The sequence below is a fragment of the Helianthus annuus genome, chromosome 16 (genome assembly GCF_002127325.2).
Source record: "Helianthus annuus cultivar XRQ/B chromosome 16, HanXRQr2.0-SUNRISE, whole genome shotgun sequence".
NCBI classification, from domain to species: domain Eukaryota; kingdom Viridiplantae; phylum Streptophyta; class Magnoliopsida; order Asterales; family Asteraceae; genus Helianthus; species Helianthus annuus.
Genome location: NC_035448.2, coordinates 173,161,929 through 173,178,084, shown reverse-complemented (window position 1 = coordinate 173,178,084; position 16,156 = coordinate 173,161,929). Strand labels below are relative to the sequence as shown.

At 35.0% G+C, this 16,156-nt stretch overlaps 1 protein-coding gene, 1 long non-coding RNA gene and 1 pseudogene across 2 annotated transcripts; 2 read left to right on the top strand and 1 right to left on the bottom strand.

Annotated features, from left to right (window-relative positions):
- Positions 1-930: 930 nt before the first annotated feature.
- Positions 931-4,733, top strand: LOC110920035 (annotated as a pseudogene).
- Positions 4,734-5,290: 557 nt separating this feature from the next.
- LOC110918451 lies at positions 5,291-6,161 on the top strand. Its single transcript, XR_002581325.1, has 3 exons — positions 5,291-5,330; positions 5,609-5,669; positions 6,006-6,161. It is a non-coding gene; the product is annotated as an uncharacterized LOC110918451 (long non-coding RNA).
- A 1,108-nt stretch (positions 6,162-7,269) lies between these two features.
- LOC110917335 (MADS-box protein SOC1) lies at positions 7,270-15,546 on the bottom strand. The gene is made up of 8 exons (XM_022161909.2): positions 15,337-15,546; positions 14,933-15,135; positions 8,935-9,016; positions 8,437-8,504; positions 8,224-8,323; positions 8,074-8,115; positions 7,736-7,777; positions 7,270-7,663 (listed from the first exon to the last, which is right to left on the bottom strand). Exons 2-8 carry the CDS (start codon positions 15,112-15,114, stop codon positions 7,523-7,525), a joined length of 657 nt encoding a protein of 218 aa, XP_022017601.1. The 5' UTR covers positions 15,115-15,135; positions 15,337-15,546; the 3' UTR covers positions 7,270-7,522.
- Between the last annotated feature and the right edge of the window lie 610 nt (positions 15,547-16,156).

The following is a 16,156-nucleotide window of genomic DNA, read 5'->3' as shown; positions in this document are numbered from 1 at the left end:
CATACAAATCATACACAACCTTCTCTCGCACATAAAGCACATGAGCAGGTTAGTAGTATGTTTAGTTAAACATTAATTCTTTTAAGTTTCAATATTAAAAATCTTTACTATGATTAATTAATTTATAAATTTAATTATAGTAAAATGTTCATAGTAGAGTTATATTTTCAACATGTTACATTTGAAAAATATTGTATTATGTGAATTAATTATTCTAAGTGCTCATTAATAAATAGAATATTGAAGTAGTATTTTTCATAAAAAATATAGAAAATGTCGGCAGAACCTTCGGTTAACAACAATCGTCAACCTAACCCATCAGTTAATCCTGCTCGTCATAGCGAACCTGTAAACTTAGGAGATGACATGATCGATCGGATTGCTGTCCGAGTTGCGCAAATCCTTGCCAACGCACAGGGACGCGAACGTCAGAATACAGAACGATCAGGGCAATCTGAGGGAAGCACTGCACCTACACCTACACCAACTCCATGAGAAGAACCTCGCCCGGAAAATAAGGTAGATGATACGAAAGTATCTAAAGCTATAGAAACAGAAATCTCTAAAGAATGTAATTACAAGACTTTCATTTCATGTAATCCTCCTTCATTCGGCGGGAAGAAAGGTGCTATTGAGGCACATGAATGGCTAAGTGAGGTAGAAGCCATTCTAGACGTCAGTGATTGCCATGAAAGAAATAAAGTTAGGTTTGCTGTTCATTTGTTTAAATCCGAAGCCTTATTTTGGTGGAGGATACAAAAGCAAACTAGAGGTGATGATCTGGCACATCGCCTGAGTTGGAAGGAGTTTTCAGAACTGTTTACAAATTACTTATGTCCACCAAGCGAAACTGACAGAATAGAAAAGGAATTTTTGCATCTTGAACTCGGGAATAAGACATACCGGGAATATGTCACCAAATTCAATGAAATGTCTCGAATAGTGTCTTACTTGGTGAACCCTGAAGAAAATCGTATTCGAAGATTCCTGTGGGGACTCCCCACAGAATATCGCACGTTTATCAAGTCTACCAAACCAATTACCTATCATGATGCGGTAGAGGCTGGGGCAACTATCGCCACTGAGATCCAACAAAAGAAAACCCCAGAAACTATCCCGAAAAGGAAATGGGAAAACTACCAAGAACAAAAGAAACCCAATTACAGAGATTTCAAGAGGCAACGAGGACCCCCACCTAAGTGCCCAACTTGTGGAAAAGGACATTCCGGTCCATGTAACCAGTTAGTCTGTAGAAACTGTAAGAAACCTGGACATAACTATCGTGATTGTAGAGAGCCACGTAAGTGTTTTAAATGTGGAGAGATGGGCCACTATAGTGATAGCTGTCCTAAGAGGAATGATGAACCTAATAAAGCAAGAGGGAGAGCTTTTGTTCTGAATACTGAAGAGGCTCGTAGGAACCCTGATGTCATAACAGGTACATTTCTCCTTAACAACTTTTATGCTAAAATACTATTTGATACTGGTGCTGATAGAAGTTTTATATCTGAGCACTTTAGAATTTTGATTAATCAGACTCCTTGTAAGCTAGATAAGCCATTTATAGTAGAACTAACAGATAGGAGGGAAGAAGAAATTGTGAGTGTGGTAAAGGATTGTACCATCCAGGTTAGTAAGACCCCAATATCCATAGACTTACTACCACTGAAACTTGGAGAGTTCGACGTAGTAATAGGAATGGATTGGTTATCTAGTCACCAAGCTCAAATATTGTGTGATAAGAAGCAAATTCAAATTAAGGACCCAAAAGGGGGAACTGTAACAATTGATGGGGAAAGGCCTAGTAAACCCATAAGTTTTATTTTCATGATAAAAGTATCCAAGTGTATTCAAAAGGGTCATTTAGCTTACCTAGTATATGCACTAGAGGCAAAGGAAGAAAAGAAACTAGAAGAGGTAGCAGTAGTGGCTGAATTCCCTAAAGTATTCCCTGAAGATCTTCCCGGATTACCACCTGACAGACAAATTGAGTTTAGAATCGACTTGATCCCAGGAGCAACCCCTATTGTCAAAGCCCCGTACCGCCTTGCCCCGACTGAAATGAAAGAGTTGAGAAACCAACTCCAGGAGTTACTGGACAAAGGATTCATACGTCCTAGCACGTCACCATGGGGAGCGCCGATTCTCTTTGTCAAGAAGAAAGATGGCTCAATGAGGATGTGTATTGATTATAGAGACCTGAATAAGATCACTATAAAGAATCGATACCCACTCCCAAGAATCGATGATCTTTTTGATCAATTACAAGGCGCAAGCTACTTCTCGAAGATAGACCTAAGATCTGGGTATCATCAATTAAAGGTTAGAGAAGAAGATATACCCAAGACTGCCTTTAGGAAAAGGTATGGTCACTACGAGTTCCTAGTGATGCCTTTCGGCCTCACTAATGCACCAGCTGCCTTTATGGACCTTATGAACCAAGTCTGCAAACCATACTTGGATCAATTTGTAATCGTCTTCATAGATGATATCCTAATCTACTCCAAGAGTAGAGAAACACACGAGGGTCATCTCCGTGCCATTCTTAAGTTACTAAAAGAAGAAAAACTTTATGCCAAGTTCAGTAAGTGTGAATTCTGGACTAGGGAAGTCAATTTTTTAGGGCATGTTGTTAATGAAAAAGGCATACAAGTGGACCCTACAAAGATTGAAGTAGTTAAGAATTGGGAGGCACCAAGAAATCCCACAGAAATTCGACGTTTCCTAGGGCTAGCAGGGTATTATAGAAGGTTCATTCAAGATTTCTCTAAGATAGCGATGCCTCTAACGACACTGACTCAGAAAAATACCCCATTTGTCTGGGGCAGCCAACAAGAAGAAGCTTTTAATCTTTTGAAAACAAAGTTATCCAGTGCCCCAGTACTTGCATTACCCAAGGGTACCGAAGATTTTGTAGTATATTGTGATGCTTCTCATTATGGACTAGGGTGTGTGTTGATGCAAAGAGGCAAAGTTATCGCCTATGCATCTCGACAGTTAAAGATACATGAAAGAAATTACACCACCCATGATCTAGAACTCGGAGCAGTAGTATTTGCCCTCAAGATCATATGGAGGCATTACTTATATGGAACTAAGTGTATGATCTACACTGATCATCAAAGCCTAAAGTATATATTTGAGCAAAAGATGTTGAACATGAGACAGAGGAGATGGATGGAGTTGTTGAATGACTATGATTGTGAAATTCGTTACCATCCAGGAAAAGCTAATGTAGTAGCAGATGCCCTTAGTCGGAAGGACAAAGTTAAACCTTTAAGAATACGTGCATTTAGAATTGAAGTGAAAATAGGTTTACTAGAACGAATTAAGGATGCACAGACACATGCCCTGAAAGTTGAGCAGATTAACCAAGAAAGGATGGTGGGAAAACAAGAACTACTTGTTAAAGGAGAAAATGGAATACTAAGACTCCACAATAGGATTTGGATACCTATTGTGGGAGGACTCAGGGATACGGTGATGGAAGAAACACATAGATCAAAGTATACAATGCATCCTGGCAGTACGAAGATGTACAAGAATATTCGAGATGAATATTGGTGGCCAGGGATGAAGCAATCAATTAATGAATATGTGGAAAAATGCATGACGTGTTCACAGGTCAAAACAGAACATCAGAAGCCTGCAGGATGTTTAATCCAACCCGAGATCCCTGAATGGAAATGGGAGATGATAACCATGGATTTCATTACTAAACTTCCACGAACTAAGAATGGTCACGATACTATTTGGGTTATAGTAGATCGTTTAACTAAGTCTGCTCATTTCTTGCCAATACGAGAAGATTATAAAATGGATAAATTAGCAAGAATTTATGTCAAAGAAATTGTCACCCGTCATGGAGTACCTATCTCCATTATATCAGATAGAGATAGCCGTTTTACGTCCAGATTTTGGCAAAGCTTCCAAAAGGAATTGGGGACAAAAGTAAATTTAAGTACGGCTTATCACCCACAGACAAATGGCCAAAGTGAAAGAACCATACAAACACTGGAAGACATGCTTAGGGCATGTGTGATAGACTTTGGAGGAAACTGGGATGAGCATTTACCTCTAATAGAGTTTGCATACAATAACAGTTATCACGCAAGCATCAAGGCGGCTCCGTTTGAAGCACTATATGGAAGGAAGTGTCGTACCCCAGTTTGTTGGACTGAGATTGGTAGAAATCCATTAGCTGGACCCGAAATTATTGAAGAAACTACCAATAAAATCATACAAATCCGAGAAAGAATGAAGACTGCTAGAGATAGACAGAAAAATTATGCCGACAGACGAAGAAGACCCTTAGAATTTCAAGTTGGCGACAAGGTATTACTTAAGGTCTCGCCTTGGAAAGGTATCATTCGTTTCAGGAAGAAAGGAAAACTAAGTCCACGCTATATTGGACCATTTGAGATAATCGAAAGAGTTGGTCCTGTAGCATATAGGTTAAAATTGCCAACAGAATTACAAGGAATTCATGACACGTTTCACGTGTCAAATTTAAGAAAGTGTCTAGCGGACGAGTCACTTAAGATACCCTGGCAGGAGATCCAGATCACTGACAAGTTGAACTTCACAGAGCGCCCCATTCAGATCATATAAAGAAATTAAGAAACAGGGAGTTTCCTCTAGTACGAGTCAAATGGGATGCAAGGAGAGGACCTGAAGAGACATGGGAAAAAGAAGACGAGATGAAACAAAAATATCCACATCTCTTTGCTTAAATTTCGCGGACGAAATTTCTATAAGGTGGGGAGAGTTGTAACATCCTGTTTTGTGAATCAATAAAATTATATTTAAAATTTATAATTTATATATTCTTGAACGACTAAGTAACGAGTAAAATGGTTAGTTGAAATATGAGACATCTGTACAAGCCCCGGCTATTATAAGAGACCGTTTAATATTAATAATTAAATATATTATTTTATTTACCTTACTCCGTTTTTAATGAAACTTAGGTTAAAACGTAGATAAAAATATGCTCGTTCTAATGACATATTCGTCGTTTTATAAAACGTCATATTTTAAAAGTTATACAAGAAAAACGAGTGAAGCAGCTGAATTAATATAACTAAGCTAGCTAGCTAGCACGTCAAGCTAGCTAGCAAGCACGTCAATGTGGTGCCTGCTTGCTTCACATATATATAGGAGTTAAATTGTAGGATTTTAGATACACCAAAATTTTAACGGGAACACTCTAGTATTGAGAATCCCGCGTATACGATACCCCGTTGGGTGTTGTTAGTAGTCGTTTTTGGAGCACGAGTAGGAGCAGGAGTAGGGAAACTCTACATCAACGTGCCGTAGATAGTCTTGAGGTATACTCTCGTTTAAGTTTATGTTTAGTTATTTATTATTTATTTTTAGTAGTTAATATTAGTTTTATTATTAGTAATAATATATTAGTGGTAGTAGTGTTAGTATTATTTTTAGGTACTAGGGTTATTGTCAGGGGCGGGTATTGGGTAGCCTAGCCTTAGTTAGGCATGGACTGATCAACCATGCTTAAACAAGGTAGGGTTAACCAATATCCAACCATGATAATGATTAGTTAGGTGTACCATTACCTAACTTAGGATTATGTAAATTGTGTCAGGACCTTGAGATAGTACCTGATCATACTAGCAATTGTATCAACGGTTAGCTACTAGCAAGAGGTGAGTTTTATGAATGCTTTTCAAATGTGAACATGCTTGTCCTAAACTGTAATAATATGGCATGACTGTTGTACGCATGTATATAACCTGAGCATGACATACACGTGATATTTGTGGTCCCTTATACGTGCCACTACGGCGGGATTTGTCGGTACTACACCTGTGGTGTAGTGGGCATTAACTGTATGGTTATGTAAGTTACGTGGTAACGTTGGGTTATGATAACATGGGCGGGTACAAGTCATGCTTAAATAATGTGAATTATAATTGTGTATATTCATAAACTCACCAGTGTAATATCTGTAATATCTGACGTCTTTTAAGCATGTGTCACAGGAAATGATGGTTAGTCTTGGGCGGGTTGTTTATCTCGGATAGGCGTGACTAGTGAAATAAAGTATCTCAAACTTTCTTATCTGGTGGAAATTTTGCGTGATCAGCTAATAGTAGTTTGACCAAACTTTGTACCTTTAAGTTTCCAACTTTTGTACATTACCGTTTGTATCCATAAAGTAAGTGTTTACTGGTAAGTTGGTATCAATTGTGTATGATGCATCCTTATCTGGGTGTGGTGTCACGATAAGTGCTCCAAATGAATATGGGACGATGGTAAGTTGACTCTCTCTTCTATCATAGAGGTAGAGAGTCTAAATCATGTAAGGTTTATGTATTGGTAGTTAATATGAGAGATTAATTTACTATTAAAAAAAGTGATAAGTGATAACTAATGTTAGAGGTAGACATATTTTGTAATAAAGTAACAATAATTTTTTTTAAGCGAACTTTACATGATATAATCTATGATCGTGTATATGATATTTTCTTTTCAATAAGTTTAGTTGGTACAAATTCAAAGAGTATGTATAATGGAAAGCCCAATCCCACACAATTCAAAGGTCGCATTACTTCTCTTGGTTAAAGGCGAAACAATGTTATGTTTCTCTCCGAATCCATTTTCAGAAGTGGTGTGATAGGGACTCGTTAAGCTGGTTAGACTAACCCTTTAAGCGGGTTAAACTCCAAGAATATTTAGAGAAGAAAGAACACCAAATGGAACAACTTTTCTGTCCATTTTTCATTAACAAGAAATGCAACATACAAAATCTTAAATATGCAAAGAAATAACTACTACCTAATTTCTAAGAAATAATGCAGCAAAATGAAAACATGTAAACATGGTAAAGTGGATCCTAAAGTAATGCAATATGGAAATGCTAGTTCACATGCATGGATGGAAAGTGGGTAACTCGGTGGACCTTGGTTGCCGGGCCGGTTCCCATGGCATAGCGGGTTGGTGGACCGTATCATGGTGGCAACTTCCATAAGACCATGTCTGATGCTTATCAGTATATTCACCTAGTCATAGTACTCCGACTTGTAACTTGTCATGGCATGTTGATATCAGTGACCGCATTAGAATAAAGCTTAAAACAATCATCTAAACGTCTACCCTTCTTTTTCAATAAGCTGATACTTTAAAAACTCTTACTTGTTTTCAAAGCAATGGCTTTTTTTTTTCCAGTTAGTTATATCTTCTAGGTTAACTAGGTTAAGGCTGAGAATATAAAGCTAGGCCAACAAAGTACACCTGAAAAAAAAATGAAGAGAACACCAAAATAATTGTATTTCTTGAAATCCAGAAAAGATGCAACCAAACAACACAACAAAGAAAATTTATGACGCGGTCACCATCAAATGTTCATATGTACAAACGACCGAAATTAGATTACATTTAGTTTCACAGGAACATTATTGTAATTCAAAGGTAAACCATAAAACTGAACACAAATAAGATCTATAGCATAATAGATCTCGATAGGTATATAAATATGTATTTTAGGTATTAACTTCATTCATTTTGGTTTATCTTGCCTCATCCGTTTTTCGGGCAGTCCAATGAATAATTCGGTTTCAACATCAGAACTCTCTCCATGTTCCGCAGTTAGTAAATTTGTCCTCTGTTCTTCCGTCTTTTCTTTGGTTTGGCCGAGACACTGAATCAAAGATTTGAGGTTATTTACATCACTTTCATTTGAGGTTAAAGTCATATAAATGAACAGACTTACCTTTCCAGTAAGCATTGCATTTTGACAAGCTAGCATTTTCTCCTGAAATTTCCATTTAGATAATGATTCATTTTTCACGAATTTAATTAATATATAGAAAATTTTCACTAGTGTTTATGCAAACATGTTCCAAAAAGTAGCTATATTTTTTTAATTTATAACATAATCTACATTTATTAGTGTATAGACATGATTTTTTTTATTAAAGCCTAATTAAATAGGTCAGTTAATATGATGGTAGAATACCAATATGGGATTAGCAAGTCTAGTGATTGAGCTAAGCAAGTGAAACTGTAGAAAATAAATAAACATATAAAATCTGAAATTCAAGATTGTACCTTTGCTTGTAGCTCCTCAATCTGTTCATTATAAACTTGCATCTAAAACACCATAAAATCAAAATAAGTCCAGAAATTTTCAAGTTCAACACAATAATAACTAGGTCTTAAGAATATTTTTTATTTTATCTTCATGCATAAAAACCCAACCTTTCGCGCTCGAATGATGGATACACTCCTCTCCAGCTGTTGTTCAATCTGTAGCAATTCCTCAATTGTACTAGAGCCCAGACCTTCTCCCAAAAATTTTCTGTCAATTTTAAGATGTTACAATGGTTTTCTTGCTACATGAGAACCGCCGATCTTAGGTTTACAAGAACAATTTGTTTTTAAACTGTACGGAATAAGAACACGAATTCAAACCTCTTTGCTAGTTCTAGTAACTCTATCTTCTTTGCCATGCTTGCTGTTTCATCCTTCAAATGCTGCCACTGATGCAAAATTCTATCATCGACACGTTGCAAACTTTAACAAATTAAATGAAAATTATGAATTAAGGGTTTAAGATTTTACTAAGAGACCTTTCATGCAACTCTATGTAGCTTAATTTGATATGGTTTGTATAGCTTTTGTTAATTTAAGTTCATATATACCAATCAGTTTGTGTGTTTAAAGTCACATAAGGATGTTTTGTGACAGTGAGAATAGTTAGGATATTATTAGAACTCCAGATTTGCAAAAGAGAACCCTACAAGAACATCTTTAGAGTGATTGGAAGAACAAATTAAATTAAAATTATTGTCATTAATTATTTTAGTAATGTGTAATGGAACATTAATTTAGTGATGGAACTACGATAGTGAACTAAAACTTGGTCAGGTTTTGAAGTTCAGAAACACAACTATCATCGTGTAAAAAAACCTGAGCATCTTCAACACTCGAAGAATTTTCGGGTTGGACGTCTTTTACGTGATTCCTATAACGTTCAATAGTCTCCTCCATGCTGAACATGTTCAAAACACAAAAAGTCAGATGCAAATAATGATATTAGTTGTATCTATATTCTAAGAAAGATTAGATGGAGTATTTACAAAAGTAATAATGTCTAAATATTTGGTGAGACTTATGTCCAAAATAAGTAAGTTATTTAGTACAGAAAATGACACAAATATATCTGAAATTTAACTGGAAATCAACTCCAAACTAGACAGAATTAGCAGTTTTTTTTTTTTCATGGCAGACTAGCCTACCCATAAATTACAGGATTTGAACCCTTCACCTTTATATACATCGGGGACAGATGTAACCTTTTCCGTTCAAAAAAAGATAGCAATTAAAGGTCATGTTGTGATTAAGTGTGTATTAATATCAGTCCAAGCAGGTTGTCATTTAGCAATGAATTGTCAAGTTTTTTGTTTTATTGACATTTAAAATATTTATAGCTTATGATTAATCGTCAAATTGGTGTGGTTCCAGTCGCTAATCGAATGGCAAAAAAATTAAGAAGGAATCTAGAAAGAATTTTAGAGAGAAAATTAGACTATTTTTTAGAGAGAAAATTAGACTATTTTTTATACATGCCTTGTAACAATTCGCAACTTACAATAAATAAGAGAATGAATACAAACTATCCACCATCTAAGTGATCCATTACTTCCTATAATAATGCAGAAAACTACTACTAAATATGACATGATGTCGTATCAATAACATTTTGCATAAGGTCGCCAAAGGTTCGTATCACAAACGTATTTGTTAACCATATTTTTAAAACACCTTTTCTGAAGGCGATATCTTAATTCTATCACCTGTTGAACTCAAACTCAAGACCTCCAAACCTAAGTGTTTCTAAAGTATTTGTCTTTGTCAATGGGTCACCAACCCCACTGCCATATTTTTAAAACACCTGATACTAGTACTCTAATTAATACACAGTTAAAACAAATTCTTGTTTTCTAATATTTTCCTGAACCATGAACACGCACCCTGGTAAATGAAATATTGCCCCTAAATTATGGACAAAGGACTACGTACTATTAAGAATCCCCAATTATACTCACCTTTGGTGATCACCACAATCTGACCTTATCTATAAGTTCTTACATAGTAATATCAACAAATTTTCTGCTTATTAGTCATCTTTTAGTTAACTGATCTTGAAAGAATTCTTACTTAATTTTTTTAACTTAATAAAAAACGATCTTCTTAGACCGAGGTAGTATGACACTTTTAGTGGGACGGAGGTAGTATTAAGTAAGAATTCTTACATAGACCGAGTCGTGAACCGAAGAAGACCGAAAGTGTTCACGTTAAAAAGAAAGAGAAGACCGAAACTAGAGCGGACCTACAAGGTTTGTGTAGCAAGTATGTCATGTGTGGCTAGTGGAAAGTAGAAAGATTGAACTATATGGTTCAAAGTAGCAAACAAATCCATTGAAGTAGGCAAGCATCCAAGTGAAGCAGGTTATCATCAATAGAAGAAAAGATACGTGATGATGAGGATGGCCATAAAGGATTACGTATGCATGATACCATGTGCATGAAGACATGGACTTTTGGCAATTTGGAGGTGGCCATATGAGTTGGTGGACCAAAGAAAGCATGGAAGCAGGTAGCTTGTGATTAAATTGATGAAAGGAAGCATGTAAGAACCAATTAAAGCAAGAATGAGAATATCGAGGCAAGAAAGATAACATGAAGAGCAAGAGAAAGAATGCAACCGAGAGACAAGCAAGTAACAAGGAATCGACATTAAGATTAAGGGGGTGAATGTTGGGTATAATCTTGATGTTTCGGGTCGGTTCAAGTCGAGTACGGGTCAAGTCAGTTACAGGTCATGCAAATAAAACGTGTCAACAAAAGAATTGGTCCATGTTGACTGAGTAGTATGGAAAAATCGTGGGATTGCATATTGACATGAGGAGATAATGGGTAGCATGGAAAAGATTACGTGGAAAGTTTGTTATTTTAGTTATATTTGTTTTCTATTTAAGTAGCAGGAGTTTATGTTTCAATAGCCCATTTTTTAGTTGTAATTTCTTTTGAAGTTCAATACAAAGAAAGAGTATGTAAATTGTGTGTAGTGTGTGTTTGCAAACTGGCCTGAACCAACACATATGCGTGTTGCTCGCTTAACAAGACACCTTAGACACACTTTGATATTGCTAAATACGTCAGTGCCTATCGATTTGTTCCTTACATGACACATTAATTAGTTTTCTTTATTTCTTACGACCATGAGCTATCAATGAAATGACTATTGTGAGGAGTTCAATCTAATTAACAAACCAACATTGTAAATTGTAATTGGTCCCTTTTCTATAAACATATTCTATTATTTCTTTCCATCCATTTTTAATGGATTCTAATGAATCTAAGTTCTCATTTCATATATATCGTCCTTTACTGCCACTAATTTTAGCACTAAACTTCTATTTTTTTTTAAAAACGGCTAATTCACACACTAACTAATCCCACTTCTATATCTAGGCTTTTTTTTTTTTTTTTTTTTTTTTTTGTAAACTATAGGACTTGAATCTTTAACCTCGTGGGAAATGACACATTTCATCACTCTATTGATTAACGTAATAGGTTTAACTTAATCTTGAATCCAATAAATTAATCTTCTTACTTTCTAAGCATTAAGACGCCCCGTTTGTGGTATACGCATATAATGTATATATTTGTGGGCGCTCGGGAGACAAAAGTGAAAGTGCACTAATTTTAACATTATTTTACTAATTTCGTGAAAATAACGTTAAAAGAGGGGGATGGTTAATCATACATCATGTGGTGGCGTTGATAGCCGAAAGACAAGGGGGTACATCCACTAATCGGCAGTTGTCTCAATTGCTCGGCAGTTGTCTCAATTGCTGAGTGTTATGTGCCTTATGTCCAAGGCTTGATGCAAAAGTACTATCGAGCCGGGGGTCTCACTAGAATCAGTCTCTCTATTCCTACGGGGTAGAGGTACGGTTGTTTACATCTTACCCTCCTCAGACCCTAACTTAGCTTTGCTATTGGTGGGATTTACTGAGTATGATGATGATGATGATGATTTTCTAAGCATTAGTGGTCACTAAAACATTATTGAGAATAATAACACAAAAGTTACTTAATCAATGACTATTAGGATATGATATTATACTAAGAAATCGTCATAAGTTCTTACATGGTTATAGAAATGCTTTATTTCTCAATTGTCAACCACCTAACGTAGAATCAACAGGTTCTTACTCTATATTTCAATAAGTGCATCAATAAATGTATACTTCTTTATGATGGCCTTAAGTATACATTGTTGAGTTTGTGCTCAGTGTAATCTATGCACTTAGCATGATAGTATGCGCCCATTTTTAAGTGACATCTTCACATGTGAACCATGTTCACAGTGGACTAGATTAGTCGGAGTTCATGACGGTCATCAATATAGTTCATAGTGTGCTTAGCCATACCAACATGTGAGTTTCTAAACCTCTCTTACATTACTATTTTGGGGTGATGTGCATACTAATTAAAGTCTTCAAAGTAAAACATTATGTTTGAAACATGATTGATTATGACAATGCTTGCTAATGTAATTGTAATCTTTTAAAGTGTTATGGTATAAAGTGTTCACAGTATGCATATTGCATAATAAAGGCTAAAGGAGAGTTATTGCGTCTAAAGTTAACATCTGTGTCTGAAGTTAACACCGAAGTCTCAAACGACGCCTAAAGTTAATGTTGTGGTCACATATAGTGTCTAAAGTTAATACCGTCACCAAAAGATAAACCAGCAGTGCCTTTGTGGCTTTGACAATGGTTGATCAACTACGTATAGTACAGTGTGTATTTTACAGTTCGTGATAAAGTTTTCTAGTCTATAACAAAGTACTATGTTATAGTATATAGTTATACAATATTTAGATGTGTTTTAATTGCTTAAATGTGTTTAATTACTGTAGATTGTTAAAATTTATTGTAGCTTTATTTAAATTAGAACTTACTCCTGACTTTTAATATGCACATCAAGTCTATTGAACAGGTTGATTGTTGGTTCATGGCGAGGTTCCCCTAGGACAGATGACTTCTCATCTATGTTGCTGCTTTTATGTTGAAGATAGTGGTTTATTTTATTTTTGTTTGTAAATAATTAAAAAAAATTTATGCGCATGAATGAAATTTACCTTTATGAACTATTTGCCGAAGAGTAAATCCAATAGCTGACTCCCCGGGTTGGGTCGTTTCAAGTCTATGGATATTAATCCTTCTATGGCTTATAATTGTGTTATAGGCACTCATTCTTGTACCCATAACACCTCATAATGAGTTTTTTAGCTTTAATTAATTCTGTCTTCAATGCTCAAAAGAATTCATGCTCAGAGCACATTAGTTGTATTTGATTCACTTTTTAAAAGAAAGTTTTCCAAGGATCTTCGAGTTCAGCTTATATATATATTCATGATTACATCGCTAACGTCTTCTCAAAGTTATCCCTTGCTTGAAGAGGCAACACTTGGCTTACCATTACTACATCCAAATTCCTTAATTGTAATAAGAGTCCAAAGTCTAAATGTAATGCTTAGTGCTTGAGTATTGTATGGTCTGGTATACAAATATATATTATTTATGGTTGTATTTAATATGAGAAGAGAAAACAAATGACATATTGGTAAAAATAACTAACTAGTTTATTTTTTTCTCCTGTTATTGTTATCTCTTAAATTAATTAGTCAAAAACACTTTATCTTACACGCACTAAAATATATGCTCTATGCATATCAAAATGTTTTATTCGATAATTACTGTGAATAATACAACAATGTTATTGTTTATTTTGATAGGAATCCTTGGCAAGTACATATATAGATCTTTGCAGCAAAATAAGTACTGAAAAATCACTTGGAAAATTAGAAACACAAATAGTATATTTTTTTACTAGATGTTAGATAACAAATAGTATACTTTTCATACATTTTTTATATTCAACAAATTAGAGTAATAGCGATGATTTAATTTTGAAGCTAATTTTGTTATATAATCATTAGAACATATTGGTTTTCGTGCAAAACATTTAGAATAATTAGAAGATATTAATATTATAAATGTGACATGTGTATATGAATATGAATGTTTATATGTATATATGTTGTACTATGATCACAAAATAAATTTAGAAGTTGATTCTTTTAATGGCAAATATCTGAAAAAAAAGCAAAAGCTGATCACTTTCTCCATATGTAGAAAAGAAGTTGGGATATATGAAACAAACCACTTCATGTTGTAATCTGACTGAAACATGCTTGGTAAAGAGTGTTATTCTTTGTGAAATACTACATCCAATATGTGAAATTTGTCAGAAGTTTCGGATAAATTACTGATTTTTATCAAAGTTAAACTCTTTGCGATTTGAACTTAAAACTCCTTGAAAAAAATCATTTCTTTGCATTAAAATAAGTATGAGAGAGATATACTTCAATCATCCTAATTTGATCTTAACAGATTGAAAATTGTACTAGTTATATGTTGAAGAATCCTAATAGATATTAATGTACAGTAAGCTTCCATTTAGTAACCCTAATTCCCTATAAGTAAGAAAAACAAGAACAAAGTTTCAGACCTAAGTATGTTAGTGCCTGTGTTTCTCTCTACTGTGTGTAAGAGATAGAGGGAGAGAGAGAGAGAGAGAGAGAGAGAGAGAGAGAGAGAAGAGAAGGGAGAGAGAAAGGGGGGGGGGGGGGGGAGGAGAATAATTGAATAAACCCTATAAGGTTAATAACCTAAAACTAGAATAGAAATGATATATCACATATGTATGTCTATCATGTGGATGTATATGTATATGCATATCATGTATATGCATGAATGAAATCAAAAGGAAAGATTAACCCACAAATATAAATCAATCAAGAATCAGAAAAGAGTGAAAAAGATGAAACCTTGCGCTTGCAAATTCACATAGTTTGCCTCTTGGTGAGAAGATAATTAAAGCAACTTCAGCATCACAAAGCACAGAAAGCTCAAAAGCTTTCTTCAACAAACCATTTCTCCTTTTGGAGAAAGTCACTTGTCTACTTGTAGCATTCTCTATTCTCCTCATCTGGGTCTTTCCTCTCACCATCTTAGATTTCTTGAAATTGACCTAATATTTCAAGAAAGAAGATCAATCCATAAACCATTACAAGATCCATCAAAAGCACAATTAAACCTAGAAGCTTAACCAGTTATTGAATCAAATAGAAGCTCTTATAAGTGATGCAAGAGACCAAAAGATGATGCAAACTTTGTTGCTAAATATGGGTATTTCCATAATGAGATATGTCTAGAAAGAAAAAGAACTTACCAAAGAAGCAAACACTAGATTGGTGTTCTTAGACAGAAGAAGAGAGAGAAAGAGTGTGTGTGAGAGAGAGAGATGTGTGTGTGTGTGAGAACCTGTGGAGAGTAAAGTTTGATTGGGGGATGAGTACTACACCTTAGAGTGTCTATATACAAAGGTTTGATGGAGTTTCTTGATTGGTTACTCTCTTCAATCTATATAAAGAAATAGAAATGCAAACTCAACACACCCAACCACCTTTTTTATACCGATGGGTTTCATTATTTCAATACTCATGTACACATGCTAATGCATTACTTACAAGTCCGATAAGATGATGTACAAAAAAAGTCAATAAACCAATATAAAAAAGAAAGCACCTCAGTTAAATCACTTACCCTTTTATATTTAATCATAGATTACTGTCCTAACTTATTACCCAAAACATCTTGTATCTTTATCATTTAAATTTTAACCAATTAGAACTTAAAGACAAAATAACAGGTGACCGAGTCACATGATGAACAAGGCTAAGTCAGCGAAAGTAATGGATATATACAATATAGCTAAAAAAGCCAAATCAAAAGGCAAGAATTTGTATAGTAAACTTCGTAAAGGTAATCATGCAAGGATGTATAAAGGCGGCTCAATATGACTTCGTAACAACCACCCATGTATACAGTGGCGGATCTTGCCCGTTGAACCTGCTAGGGCCGAAAGACACGGACACTAAAATTAGCACTACGTCCAAAAAACTTGCCAGGGCCGAACATAGTATATATACAAAATTTCGATCGAAATACGGAAAATTAACACTACGGCCGAAAAACTTGCCAGGGCCGTG

Excerpts from the sequence above, each read along its gene's own strand:
- LOC110917335 (XM_022161909.2), bottom strand. The coding sequence starts at position 15,114 with ATGGTGAGAGGAAAGACCCAGATGAGGAGAATAGAGAATGCTACAAGT. Across the intron at positions 9,017-14,932 it reads TGTGAATTTGCAAGCGCAAG|CATGGAGGAGACTATTGAAC; the intron begins GTTTCATCTTTT and ends GAACATGTTCAG. Across the intron at positions 8,505-8,934 it reads CGAGTGTTGAAGATGCTCAG|TGGCAGCATTTGAAGGATGA; the intron begins GTTTTTTTACAC and ends ATTTTGCATCAG.